General features: G+C 40.8%; 1 protein-coding gene across 1 annotated transcript; it reads right to left on the bottom strand.

The window, feature by feature from the left end:
* Positions 1–18803: 18803 nt before the first annotated feature.
* Positions 18804–22525, bottom strand: ptger3 (prostaglandin E receptor 3 (subtype EP3)). The gene is made up of 2 exons (XM_035647763.2): positions 21329–22525; positions 18804–20835 (listed from the first exon to the last, which is right to left on the bottom strand). Exons 1-2 carry the CDS (start codon positions 22178–22180, stop codon positions 20509–20511), a joined length of 1179 nt encoding a protein of 392 aa, XP_035503656.1. The 5' UTR covers positions 22181–22525; the 3' UTR covers positions 18804–20508.
* Between the last annotated feature and the right edge of the window lie 866 nt (positions 22526–23391).

Here is a 23391-nt window from a genome sequence, read left to right as displayed (position 1 = left end):
ATTAACAAGGACAAATATTTGACCAAGTTTAAATTGAGACATTTTGATAACGGGACAATGCAGTAGTTATTTTGTATCCTAATGATTTCCTATGGGGCATTAAGAAAGGGAAAACTTGTCCACTGCAAGTCCACTTATTCCTAGGACCCGCTCCCATTGGACGGTACTAGCTGTCAATCACGCTGTATCCACACCCCAATGCATACGGTGCTTAATCGTCAATGTTACTCTAAATGGGACATCATTTACAAAATGAACACTTCCACAGGATTTGAGTTACATTGTATATTCATTTTATTATAAACATGTTTATAATTTTCTTTTTTAAAATCTGAATAAAAAGATTTGAATTTATTATGAACACAAGATCCTACAACATGATAACTAACTAACACGGTATTAAACTAACCCTTCCTGGTTTTGTAGATGTGCAGTTTCAAACCAGAGACTTCACATTAGAAAACATGTTCTGCAGACCAGGAACCTCAGCACATTGTGAATTAATTGCCAAGTCACTGCCTTTGATCAATAATCCTGTCAATGCTCGACAGACATGCTTTTTTTTTTTTTGTTGCTATTTGGCAATAAAAAAGTTCCTCGCTGTCTCAAACAGCATCTTGCTTAATGCATTTCATCCTTCCACCTCTTAAAGCTTTCTGCTCTGACTATAATAGGTATTATTTTATTTTTTTTAAAGAAAAGAAGAAAAGATAGAAAGTGCCAGTAAATGAGAAGTGAGTAATCATTCTTGGATTCTTGCCTCAAATGTCAACAAGCTTCCACTGTTATTCAGTCTGACTGTTTGTAAGATAATCCCATGTGATCGTTGGGGTTTCGACCAGATACTTTCCCTAAAAGTGTTTCTGGACTGGCACCTGGTTTCCAGCACAACCCGGCAGGACATTTAAAACTCAATCCCACAATCTGCACTAAAAAGAACAGCACACTCTGTTTCCCTCTGCTGCAATAACAGCAGAGGTAATTTCAGGAGTAAATTCTCCTTGGAGCCATTTTACCCTCTTGGCAGCGGTAGAAGCCATGAGACCAGTGGGCCTCCAACTTTGCTGCAGTCTGGGAGGAGATATAAGCCTGAATCTGGATTTGATTGTTGCATCTGCCACAAAAGGCATTAAAAATGCAGGGTTGGCATAAAGAGAATATGGTCAGCAGCACATCTCAGGAGGAACACCCCCCCCCAACCCCCCATTTGTAGTCTGTAGGACAGACAACAGTTGCAACAGAAAGAACTATCCCTTTTCCATTTATAGAGATTTGTTGTATTGTTACTAGTCAATGTTCAGCATATGAAAAGCAAAGGCCACGAAGAACAGAGACTTACTAATATAGAAACAAGCAGCTTGAGCTACATCCTCAGCCTCCCTGACTTCCTGTGATGATCAGGTCAGATGTTTTATTGGGTGTGATTGAATTTTAACCATGGAAATGCGTAAATCAATTTGAAAACCTGTTATTTAAATCTCCTGAGATGCAGGTTACTTGCTAATGAGCACGATGACATTTAAAGCTCCTGAACAAGGCATCTGAACAGTCACACGATAGTTTGTTGTCAGAGTGCAGCTGCTGTTTTTGACCCAATGCATTTATTTTGACACATCTGTAAGGTAAAAAACATATTTACACCTTTAATTCACCAAGGTGATCCATTTTCCTTTACCCTCCTCTGACATAACAGTCGGGTAATTCATTCATCCACAAGGAAAATCCAATTGTGACAACAGATGAAAACTTGGGGCCCAACAAACAACTGCGGGGAAAATGAGTAAAAATGACAGAAAGTCAGTGTCTCGCTATGTTGGAGCTCTTGTCCTTGCGTTGCTCTGAAACAACAAAACACGAAGTAACAGCCGTTTTCCAGCTGTACATCTGTCAACAAAAGTTTGCACATCGAATGTTTAATGCTTTAATGCCAAAGGGCATCTTTTTGATTCTAATGGGGAAGAATAGGTTTAATTCACTAAGATACACTAGTTCTATTTACTGTACATATTTGACAGGCAGCCCCAAGTCCTGGAAAGGTCGAAGTTGCTAAATCAGCCATTCCTCCACGAAAGAAAAAAAGACAAAGCTTGTTTCAGCCTCTGTTGGTCCCCATGTTGAGCCATGCAGGGAGGAGCCTTGTGGTAGTATCTCTGGGTGAACACGAGGCCTCGAGAAGTCGACACTGCTCTCAGGTAAAAATCCTTCACCATCTGTTCAATTCCACAATTGTTGTGAGACAATGGCAATGATGAAAAAAAAAAAAAAACGGGTCTGCTGGCACCTCATCTTTTAAAAGTAAAACACTGAAAAGCACCCAGGACATTTGTAACAACCAGCCTCAGTACGGACATTTTGACAGTCTATTTTCTTTTCTTTTTTTTGCAATATAAGCAGCGATAGTTTTGTGCAAACTTTGTACTATGATACAATCAGCTTCCCTCTGCAAAGTCACCAAAGTCACCAAAGTGCTAAAAGGTGGTGTTTATGGATGACTTACTAAAAGGTTCACCGTGTAGAATGTTGTGATATCTAGTGGTGAATTTGCATAATGCGATTAAATGGATACCCGTCGGCTTCCCCTCCCCTTCCAAGCGTGTAGGCGAAGCTACGGTAACCTTCAGATTAGGTAAAAAACATGACAGTCTCTAGAGCCAGTGTTTGGTTTGTCCATTCCAGGCAACTGTAGAAACATGGCTGTGCAACATGGTGGATTGGTGACAGAAACACAACGATTGAATTTTTTTTCACCACAAAACCTACATGCTGTACCTTTAACCGGAAACATGGAGCCTACTGACCAGCTACTGCAATTTGACCTTTTTAACCAACCACATATAGAATGAGCTAAACTGGTACCAGGCTCCTCTTCAAACCTTTATTCCCAAAATATTGTCGTCAATTATCCTGCTGGAAGATGGTAAAATGGCCGTAAGTAAATGGACATAGCTTGGAGCAGTGACAACGGTCTGCTATGCCTTTTTTCTGTCCGTGTCTATGAATTGTACACTAACACGATGCATCCAAAGCTTTCGTCGCCAAAACATCTGAAACGAGTTGAGCTAATGTATTTGTGATATACATGTTTTCACTGAAGAACCATGAACAGTGAATTCTCTCATATAATAACACAATTCATATAATAATGTCTAAGAAAAGGCTGGCATGACTAAAGTCATTAGGGAGGTCGGAATCCTAAAAATAAAATGACTGTGGCCAGTGCTCCAGCTGTAATTTCTCCAAAACAGTGCCGCTCTTTGTTTTTCTCCCCCACACTCGAGTATTTATATTTATTATATTATAGAGTGAGCCCTCAGTTTGCTTGTGCACCTCCCACACAGTGACCTCAGTGACCTGAAACATGTAACCTTAACTTGACCTTACTGTTCCAGACCTTGGTTAATGAGTCTTGGAAAGTTTTTATCAATCTACATTTTTCCACATCTCTTGATAATGTGAGCATGTAAATAGTCTCGCTGTTAAATAAACAAAGGTTTTTGTTTTATCACCTTGAAATTTGAGACGTAATGTGACACAAAATGAGCGTAACTGGTCGTAGAGACGGACCGTAAGTCCGAGAAAGAGAGGAGTGGTTTATCGTGGACATTTTGACAATCAAAACTTTGTGTATCATTGGACACACTTTCACTTACACAAGTTATGTTGTGAACAGCCAGTTCTTTTTCCAGGGCACAGGCGCACACTTTTATTTCCCTTCAAGTCTTTGTATGATTAGTGTAACTAGACAACAGTATAATTTAGAGACAATAGGCCTCATGCAAGAACATTTTTTATACCCTTATATTAAACCTCTCTACAGTGTTCCAAGTCAGATTGAGCAAACTCTGTCTCTCTTGTTTCAACCTGATGAAAACCATCTGTTCGCCATGTGCACATTCAAGATGATTTTCATAATCAGTGGGATGAGTTACCTGTTCTGCTCTGTGTGTGGGCAAGTTTCAATTTCATATGGCAGAGCTTTAAATCCAGCCGTCAGGGGCCAGTGTTGAAAAACAAGAGACATTCAGCAGTAGAAAATTTAAAGCTACAGTGTGTAATATTTAGGGGAACTTATTTACAGGAAATTGAATATATTGTGCATCTTCAGCACTGCCGGAAACCGTAAATGGAATTAGTGGTGCGCCACCATAAAGTGTCCCCTGTCGGGTGCCCAGTTGGTTGCGGTTTGCAACTTTACCACCAGATGCCGCCAGAAAATTACAAAAATGACACACTGCAACTTTAAGGGAACTGAAATAATTTAGAAATTTAGCTGCTGAGGACAATTTATCGGAGAGCCCGAGTGTGAAAGAAATAAAGAGAGAATTTCTTTAAACTAACTAGGACATGCTAACTTTTACACATTTAGACCCTCAGGCAGTGCGAAGAGCAGAGGACGTGTCGTGAAAAAAGAAGAAAGATATAAAGAAAGAGAAATTTGTTCTCTCTCGTTCTGAGCAGAATATTAGTTTTTACATCACTTTTATTTGAGTGTATTTCATATTAATATATTCAAACTCCAAACTTTTTTCAGATGAACGCAGACTGATTCAACAGCGGTGTGTTGCTCAACGGCCACCAACTTTGCATTTGTGACCAACTCACGTTGAGTCCCATCTGTTCCATAGGTCCCCGACTGTGACTTCTCAAGAAATCTCCCCAAAACCTGCGATGTACATCCAGGGACAAGGGAATGTCAACAGACACATGTCAGCTGAACAAAACTACACGGAAAAGTGGGCAGTCTCGACGACAGACCATGTGGGACGACCTTGAACATCCGCAAGACTCCCCTCTGCATGGTGTCCACGCAGGGAGACGCTTGGTATGTCTGTCGGTGGATGGTCACTGCGCTCGAGGTCAAATCAACCCCCCACACAAACATTACACATTAGGATGTTAGGACTCTGCGTACTTTCTTTCAGTAAGTACTGTCCGTCACTCGACTGCAGAAAGGTCCTCTCCGAAACTGTCCTGCCCACATGTTTCACTACGATGGTCTGACTGGAGTGATCGATCATCTGACAGTGTCTGAAACCCTCTTTCTGACAACAGATGATCCAAGAATCACGGCCACCTATTTTCAAGTATACAGAGACATTTAAGTGGCTCGGATGGATTAACGCCAGACGTGGATCTAGCTGTCGCTGTCCAACTTCGCTTACATTGCGGCAGCTTCAATAAAACAGAGGTTTCCTTTCTCCTGTCCGCTCACTCTCTCACACATTGTCAGAAAGACAAAGGTTGGTATTAATGTCGTAGCATCTGTTCCTGCTTTATCTACCAGCACTATTCAACTGAACATTCTGTCATTAATCAACAGCCCAACTGAGTGAATGAGACGAACAAATCATGTCCGGTTTGCATTTTGCTAAAGTTATGTTCTGGGGTTGTAAATGTAAATTGATTTGTGTGGTGCATTCATGCCCCAAATGAGACTTTGATTTCAGCAGCACTTCCTTCATGAGCTACTGTGTCTTGTTAGAAAATTAAAGCTTAAAAACAGGAAGGAAAAAAAGAAAAAGCAACGCTAAAGGCACATTGGCAAAACTGCTGTCCGCTGAGTCAACTCTTTGTACTGCTCTAAATAATTTTCCTTTCAAATTGTTACCATATTTCACAGTGAAGTCTTGTCTTTCGCTATGCCCCCCACCCAAAGAAATAAATAAAGATGCTCAGATTGATCATCATGTGATTCTTGACATTGGCTTAAAGAGCTGCATTATTTCATCGGAAACAAAAAGAGGGCACCCTGCCAGCACGTCCCAGCGGGTCGACTCGAGACATCAGGCCTCACGTCGAGTTCACTGCGGGGAAGATTGACAAATGAGTGGCAGTCATCAGAAGGTGGTGATGATGAAAAAGACTCTAGGCCCAAAGTGTTTAGGAGTGATGTGACAGAAATCTGAACTGAATTCCTTCAGGGAGAAAGGATGAAGTGGAAAATTTATCACGAATCATCTGCAAGCAGCGCAGAGCCCCGCAAGACCCGGCCATGACGCGCTGCTCTTCAAAGAAGTATTTCGATCACGTCATTGTGTAATTTTGCCTCCTCTTCTTTTTGTAATCAAAGTATTTTGATAAAGTTCACATTATGTAAACTACATTTAAGTCTCATCTTTTTTTTCATCAATGACATTGCATGTTGAGATAGTTACAGTTATTGTTCAATGACGAAATGAAAGACAAAAGGGTGCATACCTGGTCATAGCTCCTAAATCCTGTGAGTGTGTGTGTGTGTGTGTGTGTGTGTGTGCGTGTGTGTTAATAATGTGGGGTTGTGTTTTTGTCTCCCTAATATATTTTCTCTTGTCCCTTTTCTCACTCATTTGTTCATTTACAAAGTGTCAGGATGTTGTTGTTGCCGGTCAGACAGAGCAGTGAGCCCAGCACGCACTCTTCCTGTCTGCCCACACTGTCAATAAGCCTTTCCCCAAATTCCCCAAGGCGCTGGATTGTTGTGAATATTTTATATTTCCTTTCCAAGCACTTCCATTTCCTCATTTGCTGGTTGTAGGATTGTGTCATGGCTAGAGCTCAAGCAAATTAGTTGATAAAAGAATAATGAGCTACGTTTGCGACAAGCAATCGATAAATACATTTTTCGTATTTCACATAAGTAATAAAAAAAATTCCCAAGTTGCAGCTTTTAAACGGCGAGGAATCGCTGGTTTGGTTTGTCTTATTTTACAGTAAGAGGAATATTTTTAGTTTCTGATTGTTGGTTGAACGAAACAAGCACTTTGATATCATTACCTTGGACTTCAGGAATTTTAAAAAAAGTTTACTGCCATTTTTTACGAAATCTTGAATTAATTAATTCAGAAATTGACTGAAGGATCTGTGTCATTAAAATGGCTTGGTGGAGACTACAGTCTCTTCTTCATGCTCATACAAATCATTACTCTATATATATATATATATTTTAATATCAATATATATTTCTACACCGATCAGCCAAAACATTAAAGCCAGTCGCCGGTTTAAATGTTTTTATCTTTAATATAATGAACCTTCTTTGAGGTAATGTAATGAAATATATTTCCTAATGTGGTTTTTAATATTGTATGAAAGGTAATGAATAATTCCCTGTCCTACACAAGTCTTCATGGTTCTTTGAATCTAACCTTTAGCCAAGTTTTTTAATGGGATTTTAGTGCTTGGTAATGGATGCAAATATATTAAATAAGCTTTTGTTGGCAAATAAAAAAAAAAAAAGGAGACGAGAACCATTATCCTTGTGTCCTTGTGTCTCCTGACACAAACTGTGTATTGCTGAGAGATTACTCATCTTGTGCTGCTGTATCCTATTTACTTAGCGTCTCAAGAGAATCACATTTGCAACAACTGTTTCATTTACAGCTGCTGTTTAATTTACAACGTCGTTAACAAGCTTCTCAGAGACCAACAGTGTTCATGCTGATGAGCAGTCAGGGATAACAGTTCTCACTTTCAACATATTAATAGGGCCGTGTAAAAATAGCAGACTCTTAAGATAAACACAGGTAAGAAATAAAAGATAATGTAGACGTGATGCCGCAAAATCACCTGTCGTCACTCCTTCAGTGACTGAATAAAGTATCGGAAATCACAAAGCCTTTGGATGAATCACACTGTCTTTTTAAAGCACCTCGGTTGACAATATTAATAAATAAAAGTAAATGAGCTCAACAACAGGCAAAAAGAGAGATTTTTTGGCAATACTATTTTCAGTGAGTCTGAAAATCATGTTATGTTCTGTCTGCTGCTATTGGACCGCTTTTGACTTGGTGGAGACCAAATTGGAGAGAAAAACGGACTAATAAAAGAGACCAACGGATACGTTCATCAGGTGGACACAAGCACAACTTTTTACGTGAACGATAATGTTGCTCCATATCTGGCGGAATAAGCAACTGCTTGCGAACAGGGTTGTCAGCCAGCGTGGCTCATTCGTGTGTTAGAGAAGACTGAGCTCTGTGGCGCAGAGGTATATGAGGTATCACACGGTCACCCTGTGTGTCCATGTGAGCTGCAGAGGGCACGATCCCACTCCCTGCCTTCAGAGGGAGGATAATTGAATAAAGGCAAGATCTATAACGCAATATGTTTCAGTTTGCTCAGAGATATTTCTATGAGGTTTGGACGTCGGTGAATCCCTTGACTGTCTGTGGGTGGTCGTTGAGTGTCTTTACAGAAATATCCTGCTTAGAGTGAGACCTTTTACACCAGCAGCCTATCGTATCATTTCAAACAAAGCTTACAATAATTCCAGTGGCTACAACAACAGGCAGGATGATCATTGCTGAAAAACTCTGGCCTCAGTCTCCACTTGATTTACCTCTTTGAATGTAGTTCCTCCTTGTGCCTCCCACTTTATTGCCTGGACTGAAACACTGCTCCGGGCATGGGTTTTAAAGTGATTGGCTCTACTTTTGCTACAGTTATTTGTTTTGCACGAACAATCAACCTCCTGCTGTCGCACTTCCAACTTCAAACACATATGGGAAGAACAGAAGGGCATTCACTGTTGAGAAAATGTAATTTACTACTAAATTCATTAACTGTACACTCCCTGGGGAGAACAAAGAGCGGTGTTGTTGCTATTCCAGCTCAGCAAGGATGTTTTTCTTCTGGTGAGACTGTATTAGTAATATTGGGAAACCCATTACATCTTGAGGAAAACTGAATTATAGATGCAGGGTGGTCGATATATTGTGTAAAACAAACTGTCATTACTGAGGAGAAAACACCAAAGTCAATAGGCCATTTCAAAAACGCACAAAACCACAGACCATAAATCAGCTGTCCTGTGATCTGACTACTTAATTTTGCTTCGATCAATGTATATGTTTCTGGAGTATAAACACTTCATCGGTGTCGTGTCCTCCCAGACTGATGTTGTTTTTCAAAGAAAATTTAGCAAAAACCTCAGTAATGTATTGAATTGTGGTTTCCTCATTCTGTGCATTGCCGACTGTGGTTGCCAGGTCTTTTGGTCACGAGCAACAAGTTAAATTCACTTAAGACCATCTCAAATTTTCTGTCCCTTTGTGTTGTCAGCAGGATTCAGAAAACTACCGTATGGATTGTCACGAAACTCGGTGGAGGGATGGGACACGGGCCAGGAAGGAATCCATTAACTTTTGCGGATGTGGAAAAAGGGGCGGATACAAGATTTTGTTGTTTTCACTTTCTGTAACTGTCTGAGCCCGAACCTGTCGTATGCGACAGAAAACTCGTCATGTTCTAAAACTCCTCATAACATTTGGTCAGCTTATGCAACTCACGGTTTGTTCTGACGAGATGATAACACTTGCGTCGGTCCAGACAGGGCTTCCGTGGGATCGTGGACCCTTCAGAAGTTTTGTGGTGCGGCCTGAAACTTCAATGTCTTTCCGGAGACTTCGTACAACATGTCCATGATGATAAATCCAACATTGAATGACTTTGATGATCATTTTTATCCCATTTTTCTAGACGTAAAATGATACTGTTGTTGTTAGTGGACCTCTAGCCGTCCAGTTTGAATCCCCATGACCAATCAGAGGCTTTGTTACAGACTTGTACCAATCAGACGCTGTGTTGTCGACTGGTCGAAAAAAACAAAGATTTTAAACTGAAAACAGGACCTCTCACTGGCACAAGTGACTTTTGGGGTTGAAAAATCAAAGGACTTATTTGTAGAAAAATGCACAGAACTTTTGATTTCCATTAGTAAGAATGTTTTGAATTGTTTTCCCTTATAGCCAAGGCTTCAAAGAACAGCTTTCAAGAGGGAAAAATCATTGTTGTTTGGTGTGTCATTACAATGAATGTCTGTGAGATTCAATTTCTGTTTTGCTTTTTCTTTTGTCTTTATGGTCATATAACTATTTATACATTCGTGTGATATCACTGAACAATACATATTCTGATAGCCTAGGTTGTCCTGGAAAAAAAAGATGGTATAACTTGACTGTACATTACAGGGTTGAGGTTTGACAAGCACTATTACATAGGGTGACGCGCGGACCAAAAATAGGAAAAAATGGCTTAAGGTTCAGAGGGTTAACATTGCAAGATAGACATGACGCTTTCACCAACTTCCCAGGTAATAATGCATGGATCTTGATGAAAAACACCAGGGATATTAAGGGGACTAATATCTATGAGTGGTGGTATGCACTCTACTGAGTGCATTTTAGTTACAGACATAATGTGGTTAGCATGCTGTATTAAAAACAGAAGAGAGTGCCATGGATGAACAGTCATCTTTGAAGGCACAGTGAGACATACATGTATCACTTTTGGATTTTGTTTTATGTTTTTTATATACATTTTTGCTTCATTTCATTTATCGTTAAAGACAGACACTGATACTGAAGCACTGGGAGCAGGGTATAGCCATCAGCGAAGATACTGGGCACGTGGGTTGCCATTATAAAGATACATGGGGATGGATTTGGTCTGTTAGTGCTCAGGGAGGATGCAAGGCTCATCATATCGCTCCCAATGCCATTCACTAGGCACATCACTGTACCCAGCAGCATGGAAAACCATCAAATTCTTCTGATTTTGGGAAGCCAATTTAAACAGCAGATTGAAAAGGGAGGACGTGTTGAGTATTTTTGTTGTAGGAACAAATTGTGCCCAAATAAAAAGTTAAAGCAATGCAGTACTGAATGATATTTGTCTTACAATTTGTACAGTGTTGCCCTGGAGAATATGGCTGTATTCAAAATTCAGTCATGATCAGAATAGTATTTGGGTTTCTATGACTGCATCTGTGTATAATAGCCAACAGGGGCCTCTTACCACAATGTTTAATGATGTTTCCATTATGTTTGTTGCTGAATTTGAATAAGGTTTCCCCCCATGTGTGAACAGCACTGTCTTTATCAGGCTCAAGGCCCTTGAGCATGTTGCACTCATTTGTTTTTATATTCACTCAAGAACTGCTCCATCCTGAAAATGCAAATATAGTTCGGCAATGGTTTTTGACCACAAACAGAGTTAAATCTATTGCCTCCGTCAAAGAGAAGTGACTGATTATTGAAGTGTTGGTCAATAGCATGCAGTAGGAGCCACACAAAACAGTCACACACACTTGAATAGTTCTCACATGCACATGAACATGGATTTTCCATTTCATAATAATACATTGCAATAACTTGTACATTTGCTGTGCTGTCAGTTTTTTGTCCGTCCACCGCTTAGGTATACACTGGAACAACTCTACAAATATTGCATGAATTGAAATTCTAAATAGACATTCATGGTGCCCAGAGAATGAATGAACTGTGATCTCCTTGCATTGGCATACACCAGTAGCACCACCAGCCCTTCGCAAATTCTCTTATCTTGTGAACTATTTCAACAAGGTACAACAAAATTGATCTAATTAAGTACAAACATACATGTCTCCTAGAGGATTGATACTAATAGTTTAGGTACACAACACAAGATACATAAATGTTTAAAACGTCCATTTTGTGCCAGATTACATGACACAAAATAATGACGACGGTTGAGGTAGAGTTTTTTTTTTTTTATATATATATATTCAAATCTACTTAATTTACTCTTTTGTCAATTCTACTTTGTCACGAGGAGTTATCAACATCCTCAAGAAACAGTGTCTCCACAGCAACAAGTCAGGGCCTTTCCGATTGAATGTCCAATTGCTGTGTTTCCTGAAAGCAGCAGAGTGACTGTGTTTACTTTACACTAATTCTATTCGAGACGGCGCTGACAAATGACACTGAGAGAGTGAACGAAATCCCCTCTGAGCCATGTCATGTCTTCATACCAGGTCTGTTCGGTGTCACTGTTATCCTGATGTTATATGACAGAAGGTCATAAAAGCTTTATAGGCTGTAGCTAATGAAAAAGAAAAACAGCTTGCAACAACCGACCTTGCAAGGTGCCCTCTCATGACTACACACACACACACACACACACACACACAGATGATGAGGTGTATCCCTGGTTACAGTTTAATGTTTCCCTTCCTGAACAACATGAAAATATAAAAAAATATATTATGACTATTTTAGTGGCCTTCCTTTTGAGATAAACTATGATAACTTTGGTGCTCATTTATAGAGGCACATTAATAGAGAACAGGCACAAAAAGGTGCAAAGGCTGTGTGATCATGTCGACTCTCCATCGGGCCACACAGTCCGGGTAAGTGTCATGCCATTTGCTCGCAACCTGGCAAAAACAATATAGTGTTTCTGCAGCAAACTGGATTTTTGTTGTGTTTCTAATTATTTGACATTTTCTCTTCTGGAAAACAGTTTTAACTATTGTTATGTCTGAGACCAAACAAATTCTTTTGCAGTGAATGAGCAGTGTTATTGTGTAAACATGGCTCTGTATCAGACTAAAACTCCACAGGAGCGTACAGTACGATTGAGTCAGATGTAATGAGCCACTGTATAATCAATATCAGCCTGAGGCAAAAAGAAGTAAGTGTTCTTATTTTTACCATGGTGAGTGTAAACCGAATAAATCCATCATTCAGCATCAGTGAAGCTATTTAGATGGTGATTAAGTGAGAGGGCTTGATCATAGATCAGTGTTTTTGCAGGACTGGAATCACTGAGATTGATTTGTTGCTTCATTATCTGGTGTTTGGACAGCGGAGCGCAACAGTGACAGACTGGGGGGGAAAAACTGATCGGGGCCTCCAGACGACTGACCACAATTCCCGGGGGTTAATAAAAAACTATAAATCAGGTGAAAGATTGACGGAAAAACAGTGTGGCGATGAAGTAGAGAATAAAATAAGGTGGTCTATACGTACATCAGAGCGTGACAGTGTGGAGGTCATTTGAATTTGCTGAAATGATCTACAGCGCCTGTGGAATCGCTTTTGTGCACGTGTTCGGTCCCACTGGAAAAAACATCTCCATTCTTTTATGATCGGTAAACCAACCTTTACATATCTTTCCCTTTCACCATCATTGTCATTCACAGCAGCTCCAACAACAGCCATGCATACCTCAACATCATTTACCAACCGGACTCGGGCCGTAATGGATTTGTTGCCGTAGGTCTTACAACCAAAACCTTTTTCCACAGCAATCTTAGTGATTGTGTTCAAGGACGTGGACGCCGCTGGATCCTCTCTGCAGACAGCAGGCGACCTTTTGACTCATTGTGCTTGTTTGCTGTACCTGAGGGTTCTGTGTCCTCACACAAAGCAGAGCGGCAAAGTCATGCCTTATTCCCTCAGCACACCGTCTGCAAGCGAAGACCTTGTCCATACAGTCAAAGCATACATTAAAAGCTAGGCAGAGTGGAGGCATCCATCATCAGCCCGATTAATTTGGTTAAAGACATGCCTCCGCTCCTCCGAGAGAGGCCCTGGAGGAGCAATTATGTAATTTAGAGTCAATAGGCATTTATCTCTCTTAGCATAATGGTCTATGGACGGACAACCTTTCAAGGAACAATAGAAGTGGTGCCACACCAACATAACTTCAAGACCAAAATCCAAACACTGAAAAGGTAAGAAATGTGAGTCAACTTGTGCAATATACTTCAATTTAACCAAATGCCCTCTTGGTGAAGAGACAAATGTAAAAACTGACTAAACTATAAATCACTTAATCAGCGCGACCTCGCCATCCGGAAGTTTTGCCTCTGCATTTCAAGAAATTAAGTTTCTTAAACTTTGGCAGTCTTGGGGAAATTATTTTGTAATACTTGTCCTGGACATTTCTTATTTCTCATCACTGAGAGATACATCTGCTTCACCAAAGACTAAAAATTTATAGTCATTATTTTCATTGTTTATATCCATATTATTCTTATATCCAGTGGATCAATGGGGGACATCAACACACTGTACATCGTGATGCAGACGTGTAATTCTTTTTGCTTTCCTCATAAAAAAATGTACACCCTCGGCCTATTGAGCTTAACGTTGATGAATAATGGGACGATAAAGCCTTTGATGGGCCCACTAGAATCTATCAGATGCAGAGAAGTGCCCTGACTCAGCAATAAAACGGCGGGCAGAACTCAGAGCCCCGTGATTTGCACAGCTCATGAGTAATTGAATTAAAGCCTCAAAATCCAAACAGTCTACATAGCAGTCGAAAGGTCTTTTGGCCTTTATTTATGGAGGGTATATTGCGCAAGCACTCCGGAGTCTTTTTGAAGCATCGTTAAATCTCCATTGCTGGGTAAGTTCACACTCCCACCTGGACACTGAGACACTGTTTAGTACTGTTTGCTACTGAGCAGATGAAACATTATGCCACACGGTAGTCAGAGCTGTAGCTTTAATCATGAAAATAATTTTCTTTTCCAGCATAAGAAGGCTCCTAAAGAGGCTGCTGCACATGAATACAGACACATCCTTTATAAACTATTACCATTTTAAACATGTATTTCAATTTTCACTCTAAATCTTATTTAAAGTCCTTTTATAATATCACTATTAGTGTCCATTTGAACTCGGCTTGTCTTGCTAAAAAGGGCACCATAATCCAAGTTGTAGAAGGCCTTCAAAATCTAATATTAAGAAGGATAAATAAATGAGCAAATGTAATGCGTGCGAACAAAAATCTGTCCCCTACTTAACAATCTTGGGACTTCATGAATTAGTGTTATGAGTTTTAGACCACTGGGCACCCACACATCACCACAAAGCCCATAAACAATATGTTCATATCTCTTTAATAGAAAAGTCATTTTACACCATCACAAAAGCCAAAAACAACAAAGTGAATCAAAAGTTCATCGAATGTTGAAGTGGCAAAGTCATGTAGAGGATAAATGAACCAAAGGGACACTTTGAAAGGTTGGTAGATATTTCTATTCTCATCACATCAGTATATTATGTAATCCTATCTTTAATGGACATATCCGAATATCTGAGCATAATTTATAGCATTCCTGGCCTAAACCAAGACAGGAACTGTGTGAAATAGCATAGAGATAGCCCTCATCTGAGAATGGTGTCGCAGAGTCTGGAGAGACCTCAGACAGAGTGACAGAGTTCTTGTTTAACATTCAAACGTAGAGGCGTAATGTGAACAAAAGATAAGACGATGGACATCCAGTACTTATTTACATTCATCAGTGAAGCCTCGGCTGTGTGTGTGTGTGTGTGTGTGTGGGGGGGGGGGGGCTGTGGGGATTGTACTGTTCTGTATGCACATGATGGTGACACCATCATGTGCTCATTGCGAAACATTTATTATATTTATATGCTGACTTTTCAAATCAAGATTTGGCTTTTGACGTAGTGTTACAGTACTGGAGCTGGACAAGCAAACTCTGCTTGGTGGCAGCTCCAGATCAGCAGCAAAAGATCATCCCGGGCCTCGTCAGAGAACCGCTTGCAACACTTGGCCAGTTTGAGATTTTCTTGATACAACACACACAAGAAACTAAAGAGATATCACTCAGTGCTTTCTGTTCATTGTTGTGAAAACCTCATATTGCTCATGTACTGTAATCAATATGTCTGTTCTGCTGGATGAAGTTTCCAACGTGAACTAAAAATGGAATGAAAAGAATGCAAGAATAATTAAATGAAAAAGGAAGCGAATTCAATCAATTACAGATAAGTATCCATTCTAATTGCTCTTTCAAAGATTGTCAAAGTAATTATACAGAACCAGATAAATGGATATATTTCAAACAATTGACTGTTTATATGAACTACAAACAAGTTTTTGGAAAACCCCACTTTACTGAAACACGCATACTGTATCTAACTGACTTTTTTGGAAGATAAGTGGAGGGAGGGATGTTTTGTGGTATGGTCATGCTGGATTGGCAGAATTGCATTAGATACAGTAGATCATAGCATTTTTTAGGATCCATGAGTTTCATTGGGTTGACCCTGAATTGGGTTCATTTACAACAATCACATCATACTTAAATGGTTGATGTTAATGGGACCCTTCCAGAGTCAGTAATCATGGGATTAGGGGTGCCACAGGGTAGTACACTGGGCCCTTTATTTTTCTATCATAAAGGCCTATAAATAACTTAACAGTAGCCACCACCTGTAAAGATTAAAGACAGTGGCTGAGAACTGTCCTAGTGAGGACATAAGCTGTAGATCAAAGTCATTTTGATCACTCTGCTATCTTCGATCACCGGACCATCCCAACACCCTTAAGACCAACTACAAAAGGCTCCTACATGCATAAAAAACGGTGTTTTTCTCATTTCAGAGACAATCAAAGCATCTTTAATAGCGGTTGCTTGACAATTTATTTTTTTTTGTTTTTATTTCCAATTCAATAGCCCTAATGGGCAAAAATAAGTTTCTCTGCACTAATGGACTGTGGAATAATCTGTCCACAAATTTAAAATTGCGCGTTTCACAGAGCACGTTTGAAATGGCCTTAAAGAAACGGTTGTAGTATATTCAATTGATATTTTGTTGGCTTTTGTGATTAAGAAAACACCAATCCAGCCACCTGCATTTTTGTTTTTTTTTATCCTCTTTGATTTTTACTGCCTGTAATAACTGCAATGCAGTGTTATTTGTGTATTGAATTCTCAAATATCATTCATTCATTTCTGTGTGTGTGTGTGTGTGTGTGTGTGTGTGTGTAGACAGGGCTATTTATTAAACTTTTGGCGGGTAGCCTCAGATGCCCTGGCCTAATGGCCCTAATGATGAGTGATGGTAGATGAAAGAGTCACTACCTCAAGTACAAACTCAGGCTGGTGAAGAAGAGGGCTCTTTAGCTATAGTACTGCTCAGTGGTTCTAACACGTTTTTGTAGGTACACCCCTTAATGAAAACAAGTATTTTCCAATGCACCCTACATATAAGTAATCACAAACAAGACTAATTCCTAGGAACACCAGTGTGCGATGGAAGAGATACCGTAGACCAACAATGTTAATGGAATAAAGAGAGAGATTTGAATGTGCAACAAGAGCACAGCAGAGGAAGGGACGAGGTTAGATGAGGTTATGGAAGATAGATGTTACTGGATTACAGTGCAGTAAGAAATAAATAGAAATATAATTTAGATGGATGCACAGCTGCTGCTACTGCGTAGAATATTGGCCTGTAGCTGGCATCCAACAGTAGGCCAGAAATCCAACACAGTGAAATAATCTTCTCTGTTGCAACAGTGTATACTGAGCATTGATAGCAATACGTCTATAGATTAAATACATCAATAAATAAGTTGTTTATGTATGTTTTTGATCTTATCATCATATTTTTTTTTAAAAACACTATAAAAGTGGTTATATTTTGGTTGGATTACGCTGATTGCATCCTTTTTATGACCATGACACAAGAGAGGAGAAGAGAACAGAAGGAGAGAGCTGAGGAGATGAGGAGTGAGACAGACATAAAGTGTGGAGGGGTGAAGTAGAACACACAGTTTGTCATTGTTCAAATTTGTCACAGTTCAATAAGTGCCCTCATAAATTAAACAAAGCATTGCAACAAACAATATAGCATTTGACGGCTTCATCGAAGCCAAGGCTGTTCTTTATTCTTTTACTCCTGCTACTGAAAATAGATATAACAACACAGTTGAATGAGAACTGAACTCAAAATGTGTGCATTTTGTTTATTTAGATTTCAAGGCTTACACACCCAACCAGAGCCCTTTTGTTGGAGCACAGTGTCTCAGGTCTTACATTCATTTAACCCTGGAATAAAACAATCTAAATATTTCCAAGCTGGGCAAAGCCCCCAATGTTGTCAAGACCCTAAGAAGACCAATGAAGCATTGTGAGCAAACCACACTTATAAGTCCTTCAAATCAAAGCTTGTGTTGTGTCTATTCTCAAAGGGGCTCCTATGTGACTTGGACATTCATATGCAACAACATTTGTAGCAGAAAGCTAATTATTAATGAAGCCAAACATTAATTACCATCGCCTTTGGAAATTAGTTTTTCTTTTTTTTTATCGGATTGCAGATATTTTCATTTCATAACTGTATAAGCAGCTCCAGTTGTAATGAACTTTTATATTTCATGAGAGTAGACTGTCCAGCAGAATCACAGAAAATGTTAGCTGTAAACATAATGCATGCTTTTACTGGGTCAATTTATGTTTTCTTTTTAGACAGAATTAATCATAATTCTTCCATTCTCCTTTCCACCGTGTGGTTTGGGCGGTCTGTAACTCCCTGGAAAATAAATAAGGCCAATTACCCCTAAGAGGATATTCCTTTTTCCTCTACTGAAGAGCAGGAAGCACAACCTCTCGCTCTCACAGTCTCCTGGACAGGGAACTGAAATAATTATGCCACAGATTCAAGTAAACTGAGTCAATTGTAAACACAACACGCGAATAAATGTAGTCATTGTTTTTAAATGCATGATTTAAACCCCTGATGTCACAGCTTAAGTGTACATGAAATGTTGCACAACATAACCACATGTCTGGAATAAATATCTGGAAGGAATACTCAGGACCACAACCTCAAGTAGTGGACCATTCATTAAAGTAATCACTGCTCATGTCAGTCTGGTGGCACTTAAGATGTCAATGAAAGTGATTACTGACTGAGGAATACATAAGCGCTTCCACATGTTAACAAGTAAGGTACTATACGTAAATGTCGCTGCACATTCATAGCTCCCAGTGAACTCCAGAATAATCAGGAATAATGGACAATCATTTGTTTCTGTGCAATGCATTTCTTTTTGTTTCCGTCTATGTTGGGTTTTTTTTACTCACCTTCCAAGGTTAAACCCTTGAGTGGGCTACTAAGGCAGATCGGCATCACAATCATTACAACATGGACTCCACACTGTGCTGGCAGATAAACAGACACACGGAGACAGAAAATCATCTTCCACGAGGCTGTTGCAGATAACAACTTCCTACGGGGTCGTCATCACCGAGCACGTGTGTGTATTCTCACATTTGAAAGGCAAAGACCAGGCGAGGCCAGTGTACATTGTCTAATGTGGTTGGCTGCTTTGCTGAGAAGGAAGAGTTGTTGCTTGGTAATGAAGAAATAAAATTGTCCCATAGCCCGATGGTTTCCATGACAGCAAATGTGTCCCTACTCGAGGTATCCTTGACCAACCTTTATGAATACACTTATAGTATATACACCAATGAGGTGGTGCAATGCAAGACACAGTAGCAACAACAAAAATAGATCATATTCATGCCCCCGTAAAAAGGAATAGATACCAGTGCTCTTTGTCAATTACATTATGTCTGCTGGGAGCAAACCACCTCATTAAAAAGTGCCATGATTTCATCTGAGACCTCTGAGAAATTGCACTGTAGACACGAAAGGAAATTAACCTTCAGCATCAGAAATGGAAATGTAAAATTATGGAACACCTAAGGACACATACAAAATGTCCAATGCAATCACCCTAAAAATTAAAAGCATGAGATGACTTAACATGGCTGGTTTCGATATACTGTAGCTGCAGCTACAACCCTGTATCCTGGCAGAAATATTTCAGTGTGACCACAATACATTGTTGTGAGGAAACCACAACCTGCAGTTGCAGTAGCTTCAAAACATCCCCAAAAAGCTTTTGAATCCTTTCCATTTTGTGTTGTTTTTGTTTTGGACAGTCTGGACATGGCCTTCAGTATTCCATTATTCATTTTGTTTTAGACAGCATTTCATCCAAAGTGCAGCCCTCTCTCTACTTATATTAATTTGACTGGTCATAAGACTGGACCAATTATCTTCTTTTTTCTTCTTTCTTCTCCAAAACGGTTTGGCTGCTGAAATCCGGCCCCCTTGTCACTACACATTACACATCCTGAAATGCTTCTAATACACAGCGGCGACAAACTAAGAGCTTCACATTTCCAGGCTGGTTGCCAAGTAACACTGTGTACAGTGTATTATAAAAGTTTACAACAAGCGACTCCCAACAGGTACCATCATCAGCATTTTGCTCAGAAACAACTGACTTTGTATCACAACAACATTCCAATAAATATCCTTACCATCATCAGTTGGCTCCAATTGAGGGTTTGCACTTTTCCTCTGAATGACCAGTGATTCTTTTTAAACAAAAGCAATTAGATTGCATGTAAGATATGACAAAAAGGTATTTACAACTTAATCCATGCAATCTACACTTTCACTTTCTTTTCTTTTAATTTACAAACTTCACAAAAACCCATTGTCCTTAAATTGGCCTATGGCTTTAAGCAGTGACTCGGATCACAGAGTATGAGATGCACCACTTCCATATGAATCAGTTCAGAGTCACACATTCAATGGCTGACCCTGCGAGATGTTATCAAAAACAGAAAACTAGCAATGAGAGACTTCCTGGCAGCCACTCTGTAGCCAAATGCAAGAAGTGACACGGTCATGCGTCCACATGCTGGTTAGGTGACTTTGAATGGAATTTGTTTCAAGCAAAACCAAAGCACCCAGAGCCGAGCAGCCTGGTTCTCATTAACACTGCAACAAAGACTACTCGTGTCCTCTAATGCGCAGAAGAGAATCCAATTCCTATTTTTCTTTTCCCCCAACACATCCAGGACAATACTGCGTCCATTTTCACGTCCATCCAATCTGTTCTGGCCTCAACATCTCAAAGGTCACCTCAGCCACTTTGTGTTTTGTGGAGGTTATTGCTGTCTTGGCTCTGCTTGTTCAGAGCATCCAGTGCATTCTGATTCCCCTTGTGATCGTCCAAGGAGCAGTTGGACACGGCGTTGGCCATGATGCAGAACTTGCGGAGGAGGATCTCCCGGAGGAGCAGATAGACCCACGGGTCAAGGATCTGGTTGAGCGAGGCCAGGCGGATCGCCGTCAGGAAGAAATTGCAGTCTAAGTGGAGATCCCGGCTGGAGGAGTTACCGGACATCCCTGCGGTTGAATTGCACTCATGGGAGGATACCTGGGTGGAGATCATCCTCAGCATCAGCACCTGAAGGGAGATGCAGGCACAGGTTTTGTATCAACAGAGACATACGTCTGTATTATGAATCTGAGATATGGTATCTTGAATATTACAATCAGTTCTCACTCAAATAAGAGAAGAAAAACAATTCTTCACACTGCGAGTACTCACACTCTGCCATCGCTGTTACCACAGTGCTGTGGCTTCTATTAATATCGTTCCTCGGGTCTGTTAAATATGTGCCTGACAATGAATGACCTCACAGCACACTGAGCAGACCCCCCAAACAGGACTTGGCTAAGTGGATTGCTCCTTAATGGCAAATGACAGCAGCATTTCAAAAGGAATTGCACGTGACAGCTATTCCGAGAACTATGGCTCAGAGTGATTGGAGCAGGGAGAAGAGAAATGAAAGTTAAATAATAATAATAATAATAATAATAATAATTGAAATGACTTCAATATTGGCCTGTGTACATGTAAGAAACGTGTTGGCTGCAGTATATTGCCCGTGACATACCAGCAAGGGAGACCAGCAAACGAGCAAGACGCACATAATGCCCAACAGTTGGATGACGGTCTCCGTGGTCAGTCGCTCCCACTGTTTCGAAGACTGAGACGCGGCGGACTTTGTCTTACACCGGATTATCAAGCCGCGGATCGTCACCACGTTGCAGGAGAGTGTCACGAGCAGAGAGAAAATCCCAAGTACGGCGAAAGTGATGGAGAAAAACATGTTGCCCGGCACTTCTCTGTCCCCCGTGCTGATGAAGCACCAGGTGCCCGGCCACTGGCGCGTGTACTTGCCGACCCCCGCGACGGGCAGCAGCGCGAAGAGCAGCACCAGGAACCATATGGCGGCCAGCGTCTGCTTCGTCACACTCGTCTTCATGTGGCTGGAGTACCAGTGCGGGATGGTTATCGCCGTGGCCCTTTCAATCGCCATGGCACTGGCCAAGAAGAGCGCGCACAGGCCAAACGTCGTCATGCACACGCCGAAAAAGGCGCACAGTTTGCCCGACGAGTCGATGCGCTCCCAGTTCAGGTCGGCTCTGTACACCGATATCACGATGGGACTCGTCAGGAGCTGTCCAAACAGGTCCGTCAACGCCAGTGACCCGATGCAAAGCAAGAACGACCTTTTCCTTTTATTCTCCTTCTTCATGTAAGAGATATACACCAAAATGAGCGCCAGAGAGTTGCCCACCATGCCGGTGATCATCATGGTTATCGGGAATCCGACTGATACAGATCCACAGCTGGAGTTCTTGGTGACATTGTCTTCGCGCAATGTCTTGGAGACGTTGGAGCTCAGCATCTCTGCCACCGTTGTTTGCGAGCCCTCTACAGAACCACAACTGCCCGCTGTCATCCTTTGGGGAAGGATGGACCTGTATACATTGAGCAGCCCATGTGCGCTTCCAGCATCCTCTTGCGCTCCGACACCACTTGAGCTGAACGCAGTCCTAAAAGGCGCATCTGGTCCTTTACGCACCGTGGAGAGGCGGGACCATGCGCGGAGAGGCGCACAGAGATGAGGCTGCGTGTGGTTTAAATAGAGTCAATAAACCACAAACTCTATTCACAAATTGAGGCTAGAGCACTTGTGGAACAATATGAAACTCGCACCTGCTGCTGCCCACAGTCAACATGCCAGAGAGATTATCACCAGATTTTGTTGAAGGGAGCCCACAGGCGGACTGCTCCGATGAGATAGGCGAACAGACAAACCTACTCTTCTCCTCTTACTGGGGAAAGCACAGAAACTGAGCTAAGATGTTGAAGTGGGATTAAATCATCAAACCAACGCCTGTTGATGGGCGTTAGGGGGAAAATTCACATTAAAGGAGATGATATAGATTCTCATACAAACAAACATTTAAACAGTTAAAATGATGTTTGATAACCTCAAAAACATCATTGTGGCACATGCGTAACACATCTAATAGAAATATCCATATAATGGCCGGCATTGGAAATCCAATCAATGGAAATCAAAAGAAAACGAATAGCCATTATTGTTATTAATGTTGTATAACTTAACACTGAATGTTGTGGAAAGCTGGGTTTTTTTTAACTTAATGCCTGTTTCAACCTCAGCAACAGATTCCTGATTCAAATTGATCAGCAATGTATCAATGCAAACTTTCTCATGTGTTTAAACTCCCAGGTATAAATCCACATATAGAAACGATTAAATCACTTCTCCTCGGTGATTTGCTCCAAGATATGATGAACCAACAATCCAGGTCAGGTTCTCCAGTGTTTACACAGTAAACAGCAAAGTCATGAGCTTCTATTGGAAAATAGTGTTGCAAGTTCTAAATATAACTGAGTTGGTCCCTGAATGAACTGACACTGCATTGCTGATTCTAGTGTGGCGTGTGGTTGTTCGGAGCTTGGAATGACTTGTTGTAGTGCGTCTTGACGCTCATGTTGCACTCGGATGACCGAGCTGAAATATGGACGCGTCCGTCTCCTGCTGCCAATTTGGCTTTTGGTCAGATACCAAACGCAACACGGGAAACCAAGTTGCCCCCATTGTGTTTTGCCAGCAGCCGAGAGAGGGCCCGGGGTTGCCCG

Source organism: Scophthalmus maximus, chromosome 13, assembly GCF_022379125.1.
Source record: "Scophthalmus maximus strain ysfricsl-2021 chromosome 13, ASM2237912v1, whole genome shotgun sequence".
Lineage (NCBI taxonomy): Eukaryota > Metazoa > Chordata > Actinopteri > Pleuronectiformes > Scophthalmidae > Scophthalmus > Scophthalmus maximus.
The sequence above is the reverse complement of the archived record's forward strand: the minus strand, read 5'-3'. Positions and strand labels throughout refer to the sequence as shown.